Below are 21,733 nucleotides of genomic sequence, written 5' to 3' on the forward strand. Positions count from 1 at the left end.
TTTCGTTCATGCGGTTTCAATTGTCGAGAAGCATACGCTATCACTTTTCCTTCTTGCATCAATACACATCCAAGCCCATTTAACGACGCGTCACTATAAACAACAAATTCCTTTCCTGACTCGGGTTGCACTAACACTGGTGCCTCAGTTAAACACTTCTTTAATTTCTCAAAACTTTGTTGACACTCCTCAGTCCATTCGAACTTAACATCTTTTTGCAACAATTTTGTCATCGGTGAAGCTATCATCGAAAAACCTTCTACGAATCGACGGTAATATTCGGCTAAGCCCAGAAAACTCCTAACTTCAGATACATTTCTTAGAGGCTTCCATTCAACTATTGCCGATATCTTATTCGGATCCACTCGAATGCCATCTCCCGAGACAACATGTCCCAAAAATCCAACTTCACTGAGCCAAAATTCACTTTTACTAAATTTAGCAAATAATTTCTTTTCTCGCAGAATCTGTAGCACAATTCTTAAATGTTCGGCGTGCTCACTTCACTTGAGAATAAATAAGAATATCATCTATAAACACCACCACAAATTTATCCAAATAGGTAGGAAAATCCGATTCATCAAATCCATAAAATAGTGGAGCATTAGTCGGACAAAAGGCATTACAAGAAACTCATAGTGACCATACCGGTTCGAAAGCGTCTTTGGCACATCGACTCTTTAACCCTCAATTGGTAATATCCGGATCTCAAATCAATTTTGGAAAACATTGTGGCATCCTTTAACCGATCAAACAAGTCATCTATTCGGGCAATGGATATTTATTCTTTCTTGTCACTTTATTAAGTTGACGATAATCAATACACAATCTCAATGTCCCATCCTTTTTCTTCACAAATAGCACGGGAGCACCCCACGGAGAATAACTTGGTCTGACAAATCCTTTATTCGTCAACTCTTGCAATTGCACTTTTAATTCTTTTAATTCATTGGTGCCATTCTCATGAGGAGCAATCGATATTGGAGCGAAGACTGCATTACTTCAATACCAAACTCTACTTCTCTAATCGGAGGCAAACCTGGCAACTCTTCTGGGAACACATCTAAATATTCACATACCACTGGCACTGATTCGATCTTTGTTTCAGACACTTTTGTATTCAACACATAAGCAAGATATGCTTCACAACCATTTTTCAAACATTTCTGAGCAGACATGGCAGAAATCACAATTGGCATCACATTTGACTTATCTGTTTCAACCCGAAGAACTGTACCACTACTACACTTCAACTCAAGAATTTTCTGACTACAATCTATCTTGGCCTTATGCAATGTCAACCAATCTATCCCCAAAATAACATCAAATTCATCAAATGGCAACAACATCAAGTTGGCGGAAACACCGACCTTGTATCATCAAAGGACAATTTTGCATATTTTATCAACTATCACATGCTTGCCTAAAGGATTCGACACTTTAATCACATACTCAGTCAATTCAACACACAAATTCTTATCAGACACTAAATTCATACATACATACGAGTGAGTAGAACCAGGATCAATCAATGCAAGAACATTAGTGTCGTAAAGAGAAAATATACCAGTGATCACATCGGGGGAAGATGTTTCCTCTCTAGCTCGGATGGCATAAGCTCTTGCTGGAGCTCCCACTTCAGATCTTACTGATCGTGTCTTTTGTTACACCTTTACCACTAGTTCCAGTCCCCACATTTCTCGATGGTCTTCCTCTAGTAGTCACACTGCTCGATCTCACATTTTGAAACTTTTCTATCTCTTCTCTTTCTGGACAATCTTTCACAAAATGATCTTGAGATCCACATTTAAAACATGCTCGGCTGATTAAATAACATTCCCCTAAATGTCGTTTTCCACAATGTTGACATTCCAGTCTAGTAGGTTTAACACTACCTACACTTGCCATAGAAGTCGCCTGAGCTTTGGAACCTAAATATTGTCTTCCTCGATCTCTTTGAAAATTCACACTAGAAACATTCGATCGAGTATTCATTTCTCTAGACTTCTTCGTTTGAAATTGAAATGACTTGCCCATTGATCTTTTCTTGCATCTCTTGCTTCACTTTCCACCTTTCTTTTCTCTTTGCTCAATTCTTCACCTTGATAGCTCTTTCAACTAGTACCACTAACTCTTTAATTTCAAGAATTCCCACTAGCAATCGGATATCCTCGTTTAATCCATCTTCAAACCTTTTGCACAATGTAGCTTCATTAGATACACACTCTTGGGCATACTTGCTTAATTTGACAAATTCTCGTTCATATTCGCTACATATGCGCCTTGTTTCAATTCAAGAAACTCTTTTCTTTTGATCAATGAAACGCTGACTCACATACTTCTTTCGAATTCTTCTTGAAAGAAATCCCATGTAACTTTCTCTTTAGGCACCATCGACACTAAAGTTTTCCACCAATTATAAGTGAATCCTCAACAATGAGATAGCACATTTGAGACTTTCTTCGGAGTACAAGATAATTCATCCAACACTCGATGGTATTATCAAGCCGAACTCGCTCTTCAGGATCATCATTTACATTAGCTCGAACTCTTGGCTCCATACTTTCAATTTTGTCCACTGGAGGCTTTGACAATCTTAACACTTCGGTTTGTTGAGGAGCTATGGGAACAACTTGAGGAATAGGAGGGGCGGAGGAGGTTGAGCATTAGGATTAGTTCTAACAAACTCGATGTACCAATTGTTCATCATTTGGAGAAAAGCTTCGAGCCTCATCTCCTTGACCACGAGTCTCAAATCGACTTTCAACAGGCACATTACTTTGAGCATCATCACCGTATCTCGGTTAGAATCCATTACTATAAAAAAATATTTTAAGATGTCAGGAGTCGTCACACTATCATTATTCAATTATGGCATGTATAGATAGTCTATTACACTCGCTACGTTAGTCCGAGAATCGACTAAACCGTAGCTCTGATACCACTAAATGTAACATCTCTTACTCGATTCCGGCGACGGTCTCGGGTAAGGGGTGTTACACGATTACCTCGACAAGTACTTTATATTCAATTATAATGACTTACTAGGCTACAAACAAGTTATTGACATTTAATTATTAAAGTACAAATTGCAAAAGCTATTCGATGTTCGCATTTTCCTTTCCTTTCACCTTTGACGTTCCAACGTCGTCTTTGGCTACTTTTGATAATAAAATTACAAAAACATCGTTAATCAAACAATTCAACACGAAGCTAACAAAATCAAACATGAATGCATTTAATTCAATTTAGTCTTTTACAACCCTAAAATTTGAAACATTCAAATTGCATAATCTATCCAATCAATTTAGATATGAATTAATAACTATAGTACAAGGACCTCTAACTTCCCATTCATACCATAAATTTCTAAAAGCTTTTAATTTATTCAATTTAATCCCTATTATATAACAATAATTAAAGTTTTCAAACCTGAATTTGAGCTTAAATCAACATCCTATATCACATTTAACTTATTCTTATCATGATTTTATCTAATTTTTAGTATGCATGGATTGAATCTTTCCTCAAGTTTCTTAACAATAGAAAGCCAAACCTAAACTTACTAAATCACTAAACTAAATCACTAAATTAAGTAGTTGATCATTACTATCTATCATATTTTAATAAAATTTCAACAAAAATTTATGAAAATAACTCACCTACACCCTTGTTTGAAGAACGCAAAGAAGGAGAGAATGAAAAGGTTCTTAGTTTCTTTTCACCACTACCATATTTTAATACATTAAACTTTATTAATTAAAATTATTATAATATGTCTAAATTTAAATAAATAAATATATACATATCCACTTGAGAAATCATTAATTTTACGGATGATAATGATGATGTTCCTCCATTAACATATTATCTTTATGATTTATTTATTCAAAAGTCCTTACTATAACACCCAACTAGTCCTTTAAATAAAAATTTAATAGCGATTCTACTTCTACGATTTAGTTTTTGTATTATAATTATCAATCCATTTATGCTAATTGTATTAAATAATTTAATTTATCACTATTGTAGACGATAGATGAATTTTCACTTTCGGAACTAATCATTTCGTTTTAACAATTTAACTCCAAAATCAAAATTTCTTAACACCATTGGAAAATGAATCGTTACAAATTAAATGTTTCCATTTTTGGAGAGCCTAAAAAGTATTTCATCCATTTGATCCAAAGGACCAAGGCTCCTATCTTCCCTTTCTTACTACTCCCCTAAAAAGTAATTCATCCATTTAACCCATGATTGAGTTGGTGTCACAAGTCAACCGAGCACTAATTCGGTTAGGGAAATTACAAAAATATCCTTCAATATTTAAAATATTTTATATTTTTCTAGGGTACTTTAGTCTTTTTATTTTTTTAAAAAGCCGCTAAATAATTTGCATACGGTAGGATTTGAACTTATGGCATTTGGTCAACAAAAGTTTAATTTTACCACTCAACTAATACTTTATCAAGAAATATTTTATATATTTTAATTTTATCATGCACACTTTATTACCTCTATCAATTGTATATATAAATATATTATTAATGTTATTAATTGAGTTAGTGTCACAAATTAACTTGACATCAACTCAAGATTGATGACAACATTTAGATAAACAATTTTAGTGCATTTAATATTCTTAATATGATGTATTTTCATGTTTAAATTTTATTTTCTTTACAATTTAATCTATTTTTTCATTTTAATATCGCACATATTGTGTAATAGCCCTTTTTTAGTGGTACCAAAACGATGGTTTGAAACCCAATTTTCAATGATCGAGTCTATAAACATTATTATTAATATTTACGAGTATAATATAGTGTTATATTGAATTATAATCTGGTAATTTTATTGATCGTTAGTAATTAAAGTACAAGGACTAAATTGTAATAATCGTATAAATTAATCGCAATTGATTTTTATTAGTTAAAAAGGCTTAAATGGTATTTATTCAGGGATTTAAGTGGAAAATAACCACTTTTCAAGAATAGTGGACGGTTGGGGCATTTATTTAAGTGAAAAATAATGTTAAAATTAAAATGAAAATTTGTTAAAACATTAGTGAAAGTTGTCATCTTCATTTTTTCTTCTTTCATAAATTTTATGTTTTTGATATCGTGGTAGCTCAATTTACTAACCTAGGTACTGTTTTGCAAAACTGTTAAAGTTTATAAAATCCATCATTGTTGTTTCTTGAAGCTTTTGATGTTAAATGGTAGGATTTGAAGCTTAGATATGAAAAGGACTAATTTTGAACATAGGGACTAAAATGCATAAAATTTGAAATTTGATACTATACTGTAAATTTTTTTTAAGAGGGCTATAGAAGGATGAGATTGAAATCAGTTTCGAAATCGAAGCTTAAATTTGAAAGTTAGCGCAATTTTGGTTTTAGGGGCTAAATTGAATAAAATGCAAAATTTTAGGGGATTTTTGTAAAACAAAATCTAACTAGCATGTGCATAAAAAATTTGTTATAAGGTATTTGAAACTGATATATTGAAATGAATTACCGTATAGATCAAGATTTAAATCAATCGGTAGATAATCGAAGAAAAGAATAATTGTAGATTAGTCCCCGACATTGCACTTATTATAGTTTTGGTCTGGTAAGTTCATATGGTGTGTATATATATATGTAAATGTAATGTATGTGTTTGAATTATGAATTTATATTGTGTGAATGTATTTTGGATTGTATACAAATTGGTACAAAAAGGTGAGAAATGGACTGAATTGTAATGAATTGATCGAAAGTATTAAATGTGTCTGGTTAAATGTATGAAAGGATAGGATACGATTGACATGCCAATAGGGTTGATTGCGCGTTGTACTGGTTATGTAAAAGAGATGATACAATGTATACTGAGGTATGGAGAATTCACTGACTGTGCCGGAATCTAACATTTGTTGCGACCTATCGAGTTATGTCTCTACGGAGACCTTGGTGTAGTGGAGGGATGTACTATTATCTGATATATGTACTTACGGGCTTTGCACTTCGGTGCGCTGGTGTGGTGTAGTTATTGCTCTGATGAGCAATCTGGTGTGGTGTAGTTACCCGATATCCATATCTGTTCATTATAGTTCATCGGACTAATCAGCAAATGAAAAAGGGAAATGATAAAATGATGATATATATTGTGATTGAAAATGTCTATATGTGATTGGACTGATATAAATGATATTTATATATATATATTTAATGATTCTGATAGAGTAGCACTGAATTGAATTATATTGTACAGATTGAAATGTTATAAGACTCACATTTGATGAACTCACCTTATTGTTGTTAAATGTGAAAATAGGAAAATCGTATAGTTAGCTAATTTGTTACGTTAATTGTGAATTGAGGTGAGTTTACTGTTTTAAAACCTATGAACTTGCTAAGCATTCAAAATGCTTACACTGTTTTGTTTTCTATTTCTGTAGTGGTCATTTTTCGAAACACATCAATTGAATCACCTTAGAGCTCACTCTATCCAACTTCTAACTTGGTAGACTTTTAAACATTATGGATTAGGTTATGTGGAATGTATATAGGCAATGTTATATATAAGTGTATACCTTGAATGATGGTGTTTTGAATATCAAATGTGGCTTAACTTTGAATGGCTCTCTTTTATGTGCTCAAGTGTGAATGATGGTAATGTGTTAGGCTTTAGTTGAGGTATATGAATGGTAAAGTTAATGATGATGCTTTAGTACTTATTGATAGTGAATGGTATTCTCTATGTGAGTAACGGTTGACGATTTCATAGGATGATATGTCTAGCAAAGTACCTATTTGATGGTCATTGGTATGCTTGGTTGGTATATGAAATTGCCATGCATGGAATAAGTGTTTAATTCAAATGGTATGAATTGCTTAGGTAGAAATTAAATTGTTGTGATGTAAATGCCAAATATGACATGTTAGAATTATGGATTGAGGAATGGTTGAATTGTGATACATTGGTATGGTTTGAATTGATTTGTGCAAGTAGTAATGTGTGCTCAAAAGCACCATATGAGTTTAAGTCTTGTTTTGGCATGAAATGGGACCAAAATGTGATATGCTTGGACTTTTGGCAAAAAGTATCAATACTATAGGTTGGAGTGTTGGTACTTTACCAAATGAATAGTATTGTAAAATGACAGAATGCCAATTTAGTATTGATACCAGCATACATTATTGATATACGGATTGACTTATGTCCAAAATTTTGAAAATGGCAAAATGCCAAAACGGTATCAATACATCCTATCAGGAGCATCGGTACCTTATTCCAAATATCGATATTTATTATTTTTTAACTTGATTTTAGAAAAATCAAAGTTATGGATGGTATCGGTACCTGACTTGGGTATCGATACCTATGCTCACAGTTTGAAAAGTTTGCAATTTGGTCCTCATTCATGGTCGGGTCAACTTTAGAGCTTTCGTAAGCTCGATTGAGTTCGATTTTGCTTTTATACTATGATGTGCATGCAATTATGATAAGAATTGATGATTGAAAGAATTATTGTTGAGATTTGAATGTGAATTGATCATGTAACAGTAATAGCATCCCGTAGCTCAAGTCCAATGACTGGGCAGGGTGAGGGTGTTACATATTGCATGTGTTATTATTAATTAGTTTCAAACCACATGTTTAATTATTTATTGTACATTATTTTTAAGCACACTCTTATATTATAAATATGTAGTTTCACACATGTATACGTATGATAGAATTTCTAGTAATTATATTATGGGTGTAACATTGTAGGTCAAAGTTAAAGGTGGGCAGAGAGATGCAAAAGTCAAACTTGAAGAAAGCTCCTACGAGTGTAATCAAGCTGAGTCGAGCCCGAATACTACTATGCTCGACTAGAAATTTGGAGCTCGATACTCAGCTCAAGCTTAACACATGATATAATTGAGCTACAGTGCTTGAGCTCGACTTAATAATTAAGTTTAGGGTTAATAATATATATTAAAGGCAATAAGATAATTTAGTAATATAAAAATATGAAAAGCTCGATAAGATTTATAAGCCGTTCGATATAAGATTACTAAGCTCGAATTCTAACTTGATAAATACCAAATCAAATTTACTTTTTTTCAAATCGAACTCAAATAATTTACAAACACCAATATTTTATTTACATCCTTAAAACCTCGCACATCACACACACTCTGTCACTGTTGATTACGAAAGTGAAGCAACACCCACAACCATCTGAAGTATGGTTAAAGCGAACTTAGATACTGACTGGTCAGGCCGGCCTGTCGTGCTCACCGGCCCATCTTATATTCTCTATTTGTCTTTGCTTTCATATAGGCGGTGGCCTATCACTTCAAATTAATACCCACCTTAACCCTCTGATTTCTTAATAGTTCACACCATACCATTGCATTACATAAATTTTTATACCAAATAATAATTAAAACATAATAAATTTGATGTAAATTTTAAATATCTTAAATACGGTGTCAAATTTGTCAATGCATCAATAAAATAAGGGAAAGTTTCCTAAAATTTATATAAACAATAGTATCTTAAATACGATGATCTTGTGATAAAATGAAATTTAAATGTCAAATTTGTCGATATATAAATAAAATAAAGGGAAATTTTTAAAATTTTATTAAATACGAAAATCTTGTTACAAAATGAGATTTAAATGTGAAATCTGTGTATGCATTGTTTTCTAAAATTTTAGGACATTTCTTTTATCTCTTGAACCACTCCTATAGCTTGCTGGGTGCAAGAAAAGGACACACACCACACCAAATCATTCATATATTTTCACCCTTTTGTCGATATATAAACTATTTTTTATTTGCAATAAGTGAGTTGTATGTTTTAATTAAATTACTTTTAGTTTCTTTAAGAAATACAAGATTGAAAATTTTGATTTTATGAGAAGCAGATGAGAATGCAAATTCAAAACCTATAAAATATAAAAATAGTCAATAAACCCTAATATAATTGGTTTCAAAACTGAAAAATAATGAAATATGATTGATTTTAACATTAAATCTTATTTTCTTATTTTAATAGTAAAATCCCTCTAAGATTGTTTCCTACCATCATTGCATTTTGACTTTAGATTTGCACTAAAATAATTTAGATTGTACAAGGAAAATTCAAGATCTGGGATTTGAAATTCTTGATCAAGTTTACCTAAACCATGGAACCCTTAATCAATGGAAGATTTTACTCCTTTTACCCAATTTCAATTGATTATAGAAAATTATATCTCTTTACCTATCATCCGTCTACGAGAACGAATTTAGTAATTAATTTTCCGCATATATATTTAATCCTCAAGAGCAATCAATATTGGTAAGATTCTATACCGACTTAGACTTGGACTTGATAGATTTTATTTCATTCAGAGGAGTAGGATTTTGGACAGTAATTCCATGAATTCGAGTTGACACAAATGTATATTTGATAATAAAAATTTTATATTTAGATTTAATTTTAAAATTATTTTAAATTTTAATGGACAAATTTCAAATTACACATGAAATTTAGTTTAATATGTAACGTTATAGTGAACTTTGGTTTTCTGTAATTTTATACATGAAATTTTGATTTGTTTTAATTTTCACAAACTACTAACACAATGATCAATATAGCATCATTTTAAATTTACATATTTCGACACAAATAATTAAATTTATCCAATATAAAGATAGATCAATGCAATTGTTTCTTTAAATGTGTAAAACTGAATTATAATTAAACTTTCACGTATACATTTAAACTATGATTAAAATTTCATCTCGTATAACTGTACCAATAAGTCAAAATTCATGTATCAAATTGCACATTTAATTAAAATTTATGTGTACCTTTGAGATTTATCCCGATATTGAATTAGATCAAAGTGTCTCGGTTAAAATTCAATATATTAGTTTTGTTTTGGGTAAACTACACTTGGGGTCGCTAAACTATTAGTAAGTTTGCACTTTTATCATTCAACTTAAAAAAGTTACAAAATAGTCATTAAACTATTCAAAAGTTTTCATTTAAGTCACTCTATTATTCAAAGCTTTTATTTAAGTTAATGGGTTATTAAGTTTTTTTTTTTTTTAAAAGTCTGGCTAGTGAGCTTTAAGCAACGATTTGACAACCGGTACAATGAATCAATACCCATCGACAAGTAGAACAAACTTTAGATTCAAGTCAATTTGATGGTTAGTGTCAAAGATCAAAAAAGAAAGTTGTTTGCATTTTGATTTGCATATTCATGTTTAAAGTTGTTTCATAAAAAAAAAAAGAATTGTAGAAGAGAAAGGCTTTCTATGGTGCGAACGTAGAAGGTCCTATAGTCAAGGGTGTAGCTAGGTAGGGCCCCCTAAAATAGAAATGTTTTCTTTTAACCCCTTTAGAATTTATAAAATTTTAAATTAGAAATAGTAAAATTACACTTTGGTCCTCAAAAATGATAAAAAAATTGATTTAATCTTTTAAAAATTTAAAGATAAAATTATTAAAACGGTGAAATTATATTTTTACTATCATTAAAATATACAACTTAATTCTGCCCACCCTCAAAAAAATTTTCTGACTTCGCCCAGCCATACAACAAGTTTAACAATCTGGTGACTTAAATGAAAATTTCTGAATAATTAAATGATCATTTTGTAATCTTTTGAAGTTGATTGACTAAAATATAGTTTAATAATGTTAGGGTAAAATTTATCCTTCTATTTTTTTATTGCTAATTTAGGTAACAATAATTTATTAATTATAAAAAGAACATACCTATAAGAAAACAAACATGCACCTATCTTTAAATTTCAAAACTAAAAACAAAAAATGTTTATAAAAACGAGCACAAAACGCCGAAAGAGAAGTCGTATCAATCGCCAAATGTTGGAGAGAGAATCGCTTTTAGAATGACAACCTCTAAATTGGCATTGTTTTGTGTTAATTTCACAAAATATCCTCAAACTATTATTTTTATTTTAAATTAGTCTTCAAACTCTAAAATATTTTAATTACATCTTTTAATTATCGTATTATATCAATAAAATCTTTTTATTATCAACCATTAAACAAGACATTAGATCTTATTTAACATAATTTAAAATAAAATTAAATCTAATATTTTATATTTTCTTAAAAACTTTTAAATCGATTTTAAAAGTCTTATTTTGAATAATTTAAGTAAGTGTGTTTCGGCTTGGATCCCACTTCTGTAAACCTTCGCCCGAGAAATTCCTCCCAAAGTCTCCTACTTTTTTTACTTTTTGCATGGCAAGATCAATAATCAATTCAAATAAATACTACTAATTTTTTCTAAAGTTTCAAACTTTGATCGCTTTTGCTTCTCAAAAAGCTGCAAATGAGTACACACTTTAAACCCACACTCTTATTTCTTCCCAACTAATGGCCTTTTCGATCTCCCTTCTATTTCCCTCTCACCATACGGCGCTGTTTCCCACTTCTCTATCTGAATGGGTTACCTCTCTTCTTGCAATGCTGAGTCCGCCATTGCTGTCTGCGACCCTTACAACTGTGGTTTTCATCGCAGAAAGAAACCCCACAAAACCAAAAACAATGGCGCAATCAGGGAGTTTGCTTACGCTGATCTCGTTTCCGCTACCAGTGGTTTCTCTTCCGGCAAGTTCCTCGGTAAAGGGAGTCACGGATCTGTCTACAGAGCTGTTCTCGATAATGGCAAGTTAGTCGCCGCTGTTAAAAAAACGAAGATGAACTGTAACATTCCGGCGGACAACGAGATTGAGATTCTCTCCCGAGTTTATCATCCTCGTCTCGTCAATCTCATTGGCTACAGCTCCGATACCCTTTGTGAGAATCAATTCATCGTCGTGGAATATATGCCGAACGGTTCTCTATACGATCTTTTACATTCTGCTTCTTATAAATCGCCAGGTTGGCACATGCGCGTTCGGTTCGCTTTACAGGTTGCGAAAGCGGTTCGGGCTTTACATTCGAGTAACCCGCCGGTGATCCACAGGGATATAAAATCCTCCAATGTTTTGATCGATCAAAACTGGAACGCCAGGTTGGGTGATTTCGGGCTTGCTTTAAGAGGACACGTGGAGGATGTACGGTTCAACTGTACGCCACCGGCGGGGACATTAGGGTACCTCGACCCGGCTTATTTGGAGCCGGCTGACGTCAGCACTAAAAGTGACGTATTCAGCTACGGCATTTTGTTACTGGAGATTATTAGCGGAAGACGTGCCATTGACATGAATCATAGTCCGTCGTCCGTCGTTGACTGGGCGGTTCCGCTGATCGGGGCCGGAGATTTCGCCGCGATTTGTGACGTCCGCGTCGGTTCTCCGAAGGATAAGGAGGTGGTGAGGAGTTTGACGGCGTTGGCTGCTAGGTGCGTGAGGTCCGATGCGGGGGAACGCCCCGGGATAGTCGAGGTGGTAGAGTGTTTGACGGCGGTGAGGAAGAGTTTTCATGCGAGACCTGTTTGGAGTAATGGATGGCGGTGCGTGAAAGGCGTGGATAAGTCATTGGTGAGGAACAGCCGAAAAGTATCGAGTGTGACGAGTGTAGTCGATCACGACGTTGAAGCTACCAGTGATGGGATGGCGAGAACCAAATTGATCACGGAGGCATCAGCGGCGTCGGTGGTGGTAGACACGGGCCCCGATGAGATCGAGTTGGACGATGATCACATGGCGTTGGTAAGAGGAAACCGTGGAGTAGAGACGAAAACGCCATTAATGAAGCTGAGGAAGTCGAGATCCATGGGATTTCTGCAAAGTCCGAGACCAATGAACCAAAACAGCAAAAATTACGTATCTGGAATCGTGAAACGAAGGAATTTGAGTGAATTCGATATGTCAAAATTGGGTATTGGATTTGATGATGAGAAATCCGAAAGAAAAACATCGGAAAAGGCATTAGTTTTGTCTCAGATTAACGTTTGAAAAACAGAAATATGGACGTGCTGCTGTTTGATTTCATAGAAAATAAGGAAAACTACAAAAAGGTATGTTTTAGATTATTGCTCCTTTTGATTATTTATATTATAAGAACTACATTTGTTCATTCATATGGAGGTTTTGCAGGCGCTGCTATGGCTATTATTTCATGCTTCCCGGCTTGAAACTGAAATTGCAAACTTTGAATAATATGATCTTAATTATGGTTAACGAGATAAAGTTTTTGCAATCATTAATATGCAATTTATACCTCAACTTATATTTTGTTTACCAAGCTAGTACCTAAACACACTAACCTCCTTAATTTTTACTTACATCGAATGTAATAGCTTCTCAAATTTTAAAAAATTAAAAAACTTTAAAAATAAATTAATTAATAAAAAAACATAAATTTTTGTCTCAATTCGTTCTTTCTGTGGCAAAAAGTATACAAAACTTCTTTCTAATTTTTGAAATTTAAGCCAAAATCTTGTAGTCCAATGAAAAAAACATTAAGAGCCTGAGATCGATTCCAAATAACCCCATTTCTCTTCCCCGATTATCCAAAATAAATTAAAATTTATATATGCCACATGATACATTGAGAGATTACCACATGTCATTATTAGATTGATTATAAATGCCACATCAATAAAAGGTATCAATGTTAATATAAAAGTATCAACCTAAGTGACGGAATAAAAGTTAAAAATACTAAGTCAATTAAGTATTTTTGGACAAATTAAGAGGATAAACTACGATAAAATAAAATAATGACCGGAAACTTTGATAGCAAAATAACGACCATCACATCACTTATAAAAAATTCTGAAAAAAATGATAAGTTTGTTATCATAACTTCTACTAATTGATATAACTCTGCCAAGTATTCCAAAAAACATGACAATGCAGTGACTGACCTTCTGTCTCCTTGAATCTGTTTGATGGTGTGTGGCTACTATCAATAAAAACGACCCCTCCCTCACAGACTGTTATTAATGTTTTGTGGATGTAGTGTTCTGTTTTTTAAATGCTTTTTGGTTCTCCTGTATGACTTGTTTTTTTCTTAAGACATAGGGCCACACCGTATCTATTGCATGATACAATGTTTTCATATGACGACAACATCCTTAAAGGACCCTTTAAATGCATTAAAAAAACTGAAACGCATAATATGATGTTTGATATGACGTCATCATCATGAAAACCTTATAGAAAAACATAATACAAGTAACATAGACGCAGACCAACAAGAAGTTAAAATTTGAAGATAAAAACGGTAGCTAGGCTTTAAATTATAAGCAAAGCAATAGGTAAGAACACAAATAAATTTGAAGTAAATTTACTACTCTTGTGTTTTCAGGATCTTTTTTCCCTCATTCATGATTCAATCTCCATGTAAGAGATCCTGAACCATGCCATTCACTCGCATCTTTCAAACCCGAGCTAAACTTTGATCCTTTGCGGTATTTAAGAGTCAAGGATGTACAATTCTTATGGTAAAATGTCATGCACACCCCCCTGCCCCTCAATGCCACAGAAAATACATACTTGCAAGTTAGAAGGTTTGTGAAAACCACAGGCTAACTTGACAGTGAAGAAGCTGAAGATACGAACTCAGGGGGCCAACCGAACAATTTTCCAAACTCGTTTTCCGTCGGTCTCTTGAGGGGAATATTCCAACCTGCCAAATAGCACACACATTATCATTAACTGAACCAACTTTCATCTGAATTTTAACCATACAATAGTTTGAAATGAGAGGTAGATCATAATAGGCTTCTGTTTTTCCTACTGGCATTTTTTGAGAGATGCGAGTGTTGTACGTTACATTACTTAAACTCTGGTGCAAGGATTGGATATGCGTCCATAGGTATATTCAATTTTTTATAAGTTTTTCTAGTATTTCGAGGGACCTTTTGAGGATCATATTCCCAACATACCCATGTCTGGATATGGATTGAATAGGGGTGTTGGACAAGGAAAATGAAGTGTCGGAACAACATAAGTTGTGATTGGGTTGGGTCGGGGGTCGGATTGCAGGGAGCAGATGGTGAGAGAGACGGCACAGAAGGGTAAGAAGAGCTTTGAGTGACTTGGACTTGCTTGATTCACTGTTTAATGCAAATTAAACATAGAAAGCATTGTCAACCGTAAACTACTTCAGGAATTAACCTAATTATCAGCTCAGAACAGAAATAACATTTATCTGAACAAGGATCCAAATCCAATGGTTCGATTATTAATCGGATTCTATTTCAATCCAATATAGAAAGGTTTTGATCTTAGGATAGAATTTGGGTAAAATCCTCTTTATATTCATTATAGCAAAAGACAATGGAAGTAAACAACCTGTCATGTAAACGGGATGGCTGTCCTTGCCAAAACTCGAAACGTTCTGGTTTAAGTCTATATCCTCCCCAGTATTTAGGCTTTGGAATTAAACTCCTGCATAAAGAAAAACGTAAGGAAATTTTTCTTGATTTTTAACCATCTGAATCTCAAGATTTTTCATATTGCTGATCATTTGAGATGATGAACACCTTTGATCGAGATTCTATATCATGATTGAACATAGAAGTAAATAGAACAAAATTGTTATCGAAGATAGAAGTAAATAGAAGAAGCACTTATCAAATCAAGCCAATAAATCCATGCCAAGCACAAATGCTTATAGAAGAATATTGGCACAAAATCAAATTATTATGATCAAACATTAAAAACCCGAAAACTTACTCCTTGGAGTATTTTTCTTCTAGTTCTTTGTATTGCTGGTGCAGTACATGGCGTCCAGGAACTACAGTACTCTGAAGCAAGAAAATAAATACGTTAATTTTTTATCAAACTGATCATTTTTACTTCTAATGGAAATTAATTTTTGAAAAAATGCCATGGACATATATTCCATGTTTCCACCACATTCTAACTGAATCTTAAATAACAGACCTGCTTGCTTACGATTGCTCCGAGTTGACTGCCTCGAGGACGACTGTGAAAGTATTGCTCGGATTCCTCATCAGAAACTTTCTCAACAGATCCTTCCACTCTTACCTGGAAATTACAGTTCATTATAGCCCATGGATCTTCATCATGGAAACATATCAACATGCTATAGATTTGCAACATTTAATCAGATTTTGTTTCACGCTGCAGTAAACTTTCAATTAATATAGGAAATTCAAAGTTCAATAAATCAAGTTATAAGTCTACAGATCCAAAACAACTTTCCACATAAAACTGGAACATTTCAATTCATTGGACCCTCTGGAGCATACATAACTACAAGTAGCAACCACCATGTATCAGCAGGATTTCAGATAGTTCAACACCGTTCACTCTGTTAGTTATGTCTTTTGGTTAACATGCATAACTACAAGTAGCAACCACCATGCATCAGCAGGATTTCAGATAGTTCAACAACTTTTCGCTTTCGCACCCTTGGGAAGGCATCCATGCATGACTGGAAAACTGGCATTATCTAACTCGCCATCATTGGACTTCTCTGTTTCTCTCTCTCAATTTCGCACTCATACATACACACAGAGACACAGAGGAAAGTCTCATTCATAAGCATTGAACCGTTATCTTAAGTCACCATCTACCATATTTATGCTGAAGCATGGTGGTTGCTGCTTGTAGTTCTACATGTTAACTGAAAAGCATCCATGCATGAGTGAAAAACTGGCATCATCTAACTCACCATCACTGGACTTCCTTCTCACTCTCTCACTCATACATACAGAGACACAGAGGAAAGCCTCATTCATAAGTATTGAACCATTTTATCTAAAGTCACCATCTACCATATTATTTTGATGATTATGTCTGCTCCAAATCACTTCCAACAGCCTAAAGAATCAACAGCTGGAATACAAGGTTGGTCACTAAGCTAACTCAAGCCAGAAAAGCAGTTATTCCATCCCTTCAATCCAACTTTACACTTGTCAATTGTTCCTATTTTACTACAACAGGGATGTGAGTATCAGACATGGATGTGTACTTGGAGGGTCTTTGAATGGTCATACCTTTACATACCTATGTCCGCCTATGCATCAGACATGGATGTTGGATACTTCAAAAGAAAATGAAGAGTCAAAAGTAACATAGAATTGTTCTACTTCTTGAAAATTGCAGCTGGTAGCAAACAGGGATAAAACACCCAATATTTATAACAGAAAAAGTTCCAGTATTCAAAATAAAGCAAAACATATATAAAGGAGTTCAACAGTTGGCATGAACCACACTGAATCCTAACGTCCGTTACCTTAGAAGGAACCTTAAACATTTGGGATGTTTCCCATCAAACAAAACAAGCTTAGAAAGGGAAATGATAAAGAATTGGGATAACAGAAAAAGTTCCAGTATTCAAAATAAAGCAAAACATATATAAAGGAGTTGAACAGTTGGCATGAACCACACTGAATCCTAATGTCCGTTACCTTAGAAGGAACCTTAAACATTTGGGATGTTTCCCATCAAACAAAACAAGCTTAGAAAGGGAAATGATAAAGAATTGGGACTAGAATCGGTAATCTTAAATCAATAATTTGAGTCTTAGCATGCAGATGTTAGCCATATATTCTAATATGAACCATGCTTTTGAGAAGAATCATCCTATAATTTTCACGTCAACTATAGTTGATTTACTTTGACATTTTTCAGAATGGACAAGCAAAAGCCAGAATCCAATGTACTACCTGTCGATTAAGCCCATCCCAGTAGAAAAGAAGTGCTGCATGAGGATTTTCTGATAATTGACGTGCCTTCTGACTTTCATAATTGGTGAACCTGCATAAAGTAAAAAACATAAGAAATATAACGAATAATATGTAACAACATGATTTCACGACAGTAACAAAGGAACACTAACCAGACGAAACCATCCTTGTCAACCCCTTTTAGCAATACCATTCTCGATGAGCTGCAGCAGATGGTAAGATGGTAAAGAAAGATGCATAAAAGGTCAATCAATAAACATTAAAATGTAAGTACTGAAATAACGCAATTAAAGTCTAAACTAAGCTGCTAACAGTCATCATCACCATATCTATTTCATTAAGAACTTATAGAAGTGACGGTATATGAATTACTTTCAAGATGAAACCTGACAAGGCAGTCATTGGTTTAAACCAAATGTATAATGGCAGAGGTCGATGAAGAGTACTAACAGTCTAGCAACCATAAATTTGCATGAACTAATTTTGGGCACAAAAAATTTCAATCAAAATGTAGATGGAAGAAGCAACAACCACTCACAACCTAAAGGCTACTCATTCACAGTTTTATCAGAAATAAAAATATATTAAAAGAATTTTACTAAAATTATGAAAACATCAGGTATAAGATCAACCAAGCGCATATTTTATATAAACAAACTCCTCCACACTTGCTTTCAACATAATTTTATAATGTTAAATGCATAAAATTTTCATTATTAAAACATGACAAACATTTTCTTACCGCGTAGTGCCATGACTATTCATTCTAAACAGTTCACTCAGTTAGGGTGGCAAATCTTCATTACTGAAGTAATTTTTGTAATTTTAAAAACTTTAGTCAATATATTTATAAGTGCAAAATTTACTTTCTTAGTTCATTTTTACCACAATTTGGGCAGTTTAAAATGTGTGATTCTTCCAGAAGAGATGCTGCATGGAATTCACATTAGCATTTAAAATACATGTATGGCTAATAACAATCAACTTTCTACCGAGTATTTTATAATTACCTAAAATAACAAGCATGATTATCATATTTAGTAGAAGGAAAAGCAAAGTTCTTCAAAAAGTTTAGCCACAATTTAAATAGTTCCCAAATTTTCTTAAGGATCCCATTGAGAGCAGTTGCCCGCAATGCTCTTATTTCGAATCCATGCCTGAAGTGGAAATGAGAGTGCTTCCATTAGATAAGAGAGAGAATCTTATGAACATGTGCTTATTTCTTCATAATATTTACCCTTAGGATAGCAGAATGAATCCAAATTGACATGTTTTATGGCTTAAAAAATCAAGGTTCAAAAAAAGAGAAAAGAAGTATGAATGAAGCAGAAAGATTGAGCAAACCAAAGAAGCATACGGTTTTCCATCTTTTCCAGTGGTTGACAATGCCATAGCATTTGGTTCCTTTAAGTTGGCAGCCATCGCATCATCAAACCATTTGCGGAACTGCAAGACAGTTTACATTTAGAAAGAAATAAATACCATAAATTATTGTGAGAAAATACAAATGAAAACAAAAGGTTTTTCAAATAAAGTAAAATGAAGGAGCAGCATGTTTGTCTTGCATCCGTACCTGATCCAAAGGATCAGCCTCCACCTGCTCCTCAAGGAACTCTGGAGATATATAATTCTCTCTAAGGGCTGATATGTCAATTTGTGGAGGCTTTCCAATTCGAACACACATAGACATGCCTGGATATTGGGGAAGTTGAAGCTTATACTTTTCAGCTATAGCTGGCGGGACAAATCTACCACCTAGAAAGTGGTGAGGCCCGGAAAATTTCTTTGCACACAGTTTTGGAGCAGTCAAAGAAACCTTTCAAATTAGAAAATTTTAGTAGTTAGATATTTAATCTAAAGGGGTGCATAAGTGTTAAACAGAAAAAATGTTTCCAAAGAATCTAAGGCAGCAAAAAAGACATACCAACATGTCAGGTTTAATTCCATCACCACCAACATCACCCTCTTCAACATGCCATCCAGATGGAATATCTACAGACACAATAACAGGGGACTTTCGTTGCGCTTGTTCATAATAATGTAAGTTAATAAGCTTCTTAATCAGATCATCAAAAGGTGGCCTTGGTGCACCTGTAAGGTTAGAAATGAATTTAGAGGCAGAATTCCGTAGTTCACAAAATTATCAAAAATAGAACTAGGATCATGAAAGATACATAAACCAAAAATGAGTGAACAAAAAGTAACCAAGAGGCACTATATGATTTAATGACATAATCTGATGGAACCGGTAAAAATTAGCGATAAAACCAGAGCAGAGATTGTATAGCTTTGCTTATTTATTAAATAAAATTGAGATATGTACATATCGATTTCGCATTAAAAAAAGCACGAAATTTCTGGTAGCAGTGATACAAAATAAGATCTTAAACTATAAGACATATTAATGGGGATGAATAAGATAACCATATCAGCATGACATCAAAATATTTTTTTTGCATCACAAAGAACAGACATAAACATGAAGTTGAAAGAAATATAATAGAAAAAATAGTATGGGTATTAACTATTAAGTATTTACCATGAAATGAAAAGCCGAACATAGCATCCACTAGAATGTCAAAGTCCTTTGACAAGTCCATAGGTAACTCATCAACTGAAAGGAAAGGGATTGACAGAGATTCCAGCTACGGTACCAATAGATTGAATAACAACTCAGATAAACCATATTGTTTATTGTTCAATGTTCAATAACATTACACTTACAGCTCTAGCTAGTATCATACCTGAGTGACAAGACCAGAATAAAGTGGTTTCTGAGTTCGCTTAGGATAACACACAAATGGCTTATACCCAAAGTGATACAAATGACGAGCAGCAACCAGACCATCACCTCCATTGTTTCCCGGACCACAAATAGCAAGAACACGGTTATACTCACTTGGTTTATAAACCTGTAACAAGAAAAGATCCTTTTGCAGTTGCAAACTGAAAAAAAGAAGGTATAATCTTATATAACCTCAGAGCATAATTGTCAACTGAACTATAAATACTTGTCTAATACATCCTAGGAGAAGCCAAATCAATATGTCATGTAGGAAACTTGTTATAGCAAACTTAGATAAACTTAAAAACATGTGAAATTCGTAACAAGAAAAACTCCTTTTGTTGTTCCGCACTGAAATAAGGTATAATCTTACAAAACCTGGAGTTGTCAACTGAACAATATATTTGAGTATTTGACATTCTAGGAGAAACCAATTCAATGTTGTGCCGGAAACATGCTCAGAAAACTCAGATAAACTTAAAAACATGGGAATTTTGCATGAATTCAATTAGTAGATAGAAACCAGCAAAATTCAGCAAAACGGAATGAAAACTGGTAATAGTCATTATTACCTCAGCAATCGATGTGGCAACGCTTAAACCAGCCAATTCCTGATAATTCACATAAACTCAAACCACTGAAGCTTTAAAACAAAACCCCAAAAGAAAGAAATAGAAAAATAAAACAATGTAAATTTAAGAATTAAAAAAAAAAAAGAAAAGGAACTTAACTAACCATGAGCTGATCAACACTAAAACCAAGAGGGCCCATGAGAGTTTCATCAACCTCAGCAGCCTCTCGTTGGGTTAGGTAGGAAATAGAACCCTGATTTTGAACGGAAGAAGCCATTAATCCTCCCACCTCACCGGGCTTCGAACAAAACACTCGGATAGCAGGGCTGGGGATTGGAGCCAGAAAACCCTGTAAAATCAAAACAAAACTTGGGTTTTAAACTGGGGGAAGAAGGAGATGTAAAGAGAGAGAGATAGAAAAAATGACGAGGTTTAACCCAAGAGAAGCGATTCGATGGTTTGGGTTTGTAAATGGAAGGAGAGCTCCTATAATAATTAGCGGGAGAGACCGGTGCTTGGCTGAGAAGCGAGCATATCATTTTTCTGCTTTTGCCCAACACTCCCCTCATTCTTGTTTATTTTTCCAATTTTTTTTTAAATTATCTGCTTTTTATTTACGAGTTTGATCAATAATAATAATAATAATAATAATAAATCAAATATAAGTTTTATAATTTGAGATTTTTTTAAAAATATATTATGCAAAATCAAGTTGTTTGGATAAATTACTCTTTGAATTTGGGTTGATTCAAATCAA

General features: G+C 33.6%; 2 protein-coding genes across 3 annotated transcripts; one reads left to right on the forward strand and one right to left on the reverse strand.

Moving 5' to 3' along the window:
• The first annotated feature begins 11,182 nt into the window (after positions 1-11,182).
• Positions 11,183-13,141, forward strand: LOC105770154 (serine/threonine-protein kinase-like protein At3g51990). Its single transcript, XM_052631350.1, has 2 exons — positions 11,183-12,969; positions 13,049-13,141. Exon 1 carries the CDS (start codon positions 11,450-11,452, stop codon positions 12,905-12,907), a length of 1,458 nt encoding a protein of 485 aa, XP_052487310.1. The 5' UTR covers positions 11,183-11,449; the 3' UTR covers positions 12,908-12,969; positions 13,049-13,141.
• Positions 13,142-14,164: 1,023 nt separating this feature from the next.
• Positions 14,165-21,569, reverse strand: LOC105770153 (pyridoxine/pyridoxamine 5'-phosphate oxidase 1, chloroplastic). 2 transcript variants are annotated; one of them, XM_012591231.2, is made up of 14 exons: positions 21,414-21,569; positions 21,140-21,325; positions 20,977-21,015; positions 20,364-20,531; positions 20,159-20,264; positions 19,544-19,710; positions 19,193-19,435; positions 18,977-19,065; positions 17,772-17,822; positions 17,599-17,689; positions 15,848-15,952; positions 15,638-15,708; positions 15,254-15,349; positions 14,165-14,585 (listed from the first exon to the last, which is right to left on the reverse strand). In XM_012591231.2, exons 1-14 carry the CDS (start codon positions 21,543-21,545, stop codon positions 14,519-14,521), a joined length of 1,611 nt encoding a protein of 536 aa, XP_012446685.1. In that variant the 5' UTR covers positions 21,546-21,569; the 3' UTR covers positions 14,165-14,518. The 2 variants fall into 2 exon arrangements, with proteins under 2 accessions (XP_012446685.1, XP_052487309.1); XM_052631349.1 differs by lacking the exons at positions 14,165-14,585; positions 15,254-15,349; positions 15,638-15,708 and adding an exon at positions 16,927-16,973 and having other exon boundaries at positions 15,892-15,952.
• Between the last annotated feature and the right edge of the window lie 164 nt (positions 21,570-21,733).

Source organism: Gossypium raimondii, chromosome 5 (assembly GCF_025698545.1).
Source record: "Gossypium raimondii isolate GPD5lz chromosome 5, ASM2569854v1, whole genome shotgun sequence".
Lineage (NCBI taxonomy): Eukaryota > Viridiplantae > Streptophyta > Magnoliopsida > Malvales > Malvaceae > Gossypium > Gossypium raimondii.

Coding starts and splice junctions, on each gene's coding strand:
- LOC105770154 (XM_052631350.1), top strand. CDS start 11,450: ATGGGTTACCTCTCTTCTTGCAATGCTGAGTCCGCCATTGCTGTCTGC.
- LOC105770153 (XM_012591231.2), bottom strand. CDS start 21,545: ATGAGGGGAGTGTTGGGCAAAAGCAGAAAAATGATATGCTCGCTTCTC. Junction 21,326..21,413: donor CATCGAATCGCTTCTCTTGG/GTTAAACCTCGT, acceptor TTGATTTTACAG/GGTTTTCTGGCTCCAATCCC. Junction 19,436..19,543: donor GAATTAAACCTGACATGTTG/GTATGTCTTTTT, acceptor CTAATTTGAAAG/GTTTCTTTGACTGCTCCAAA.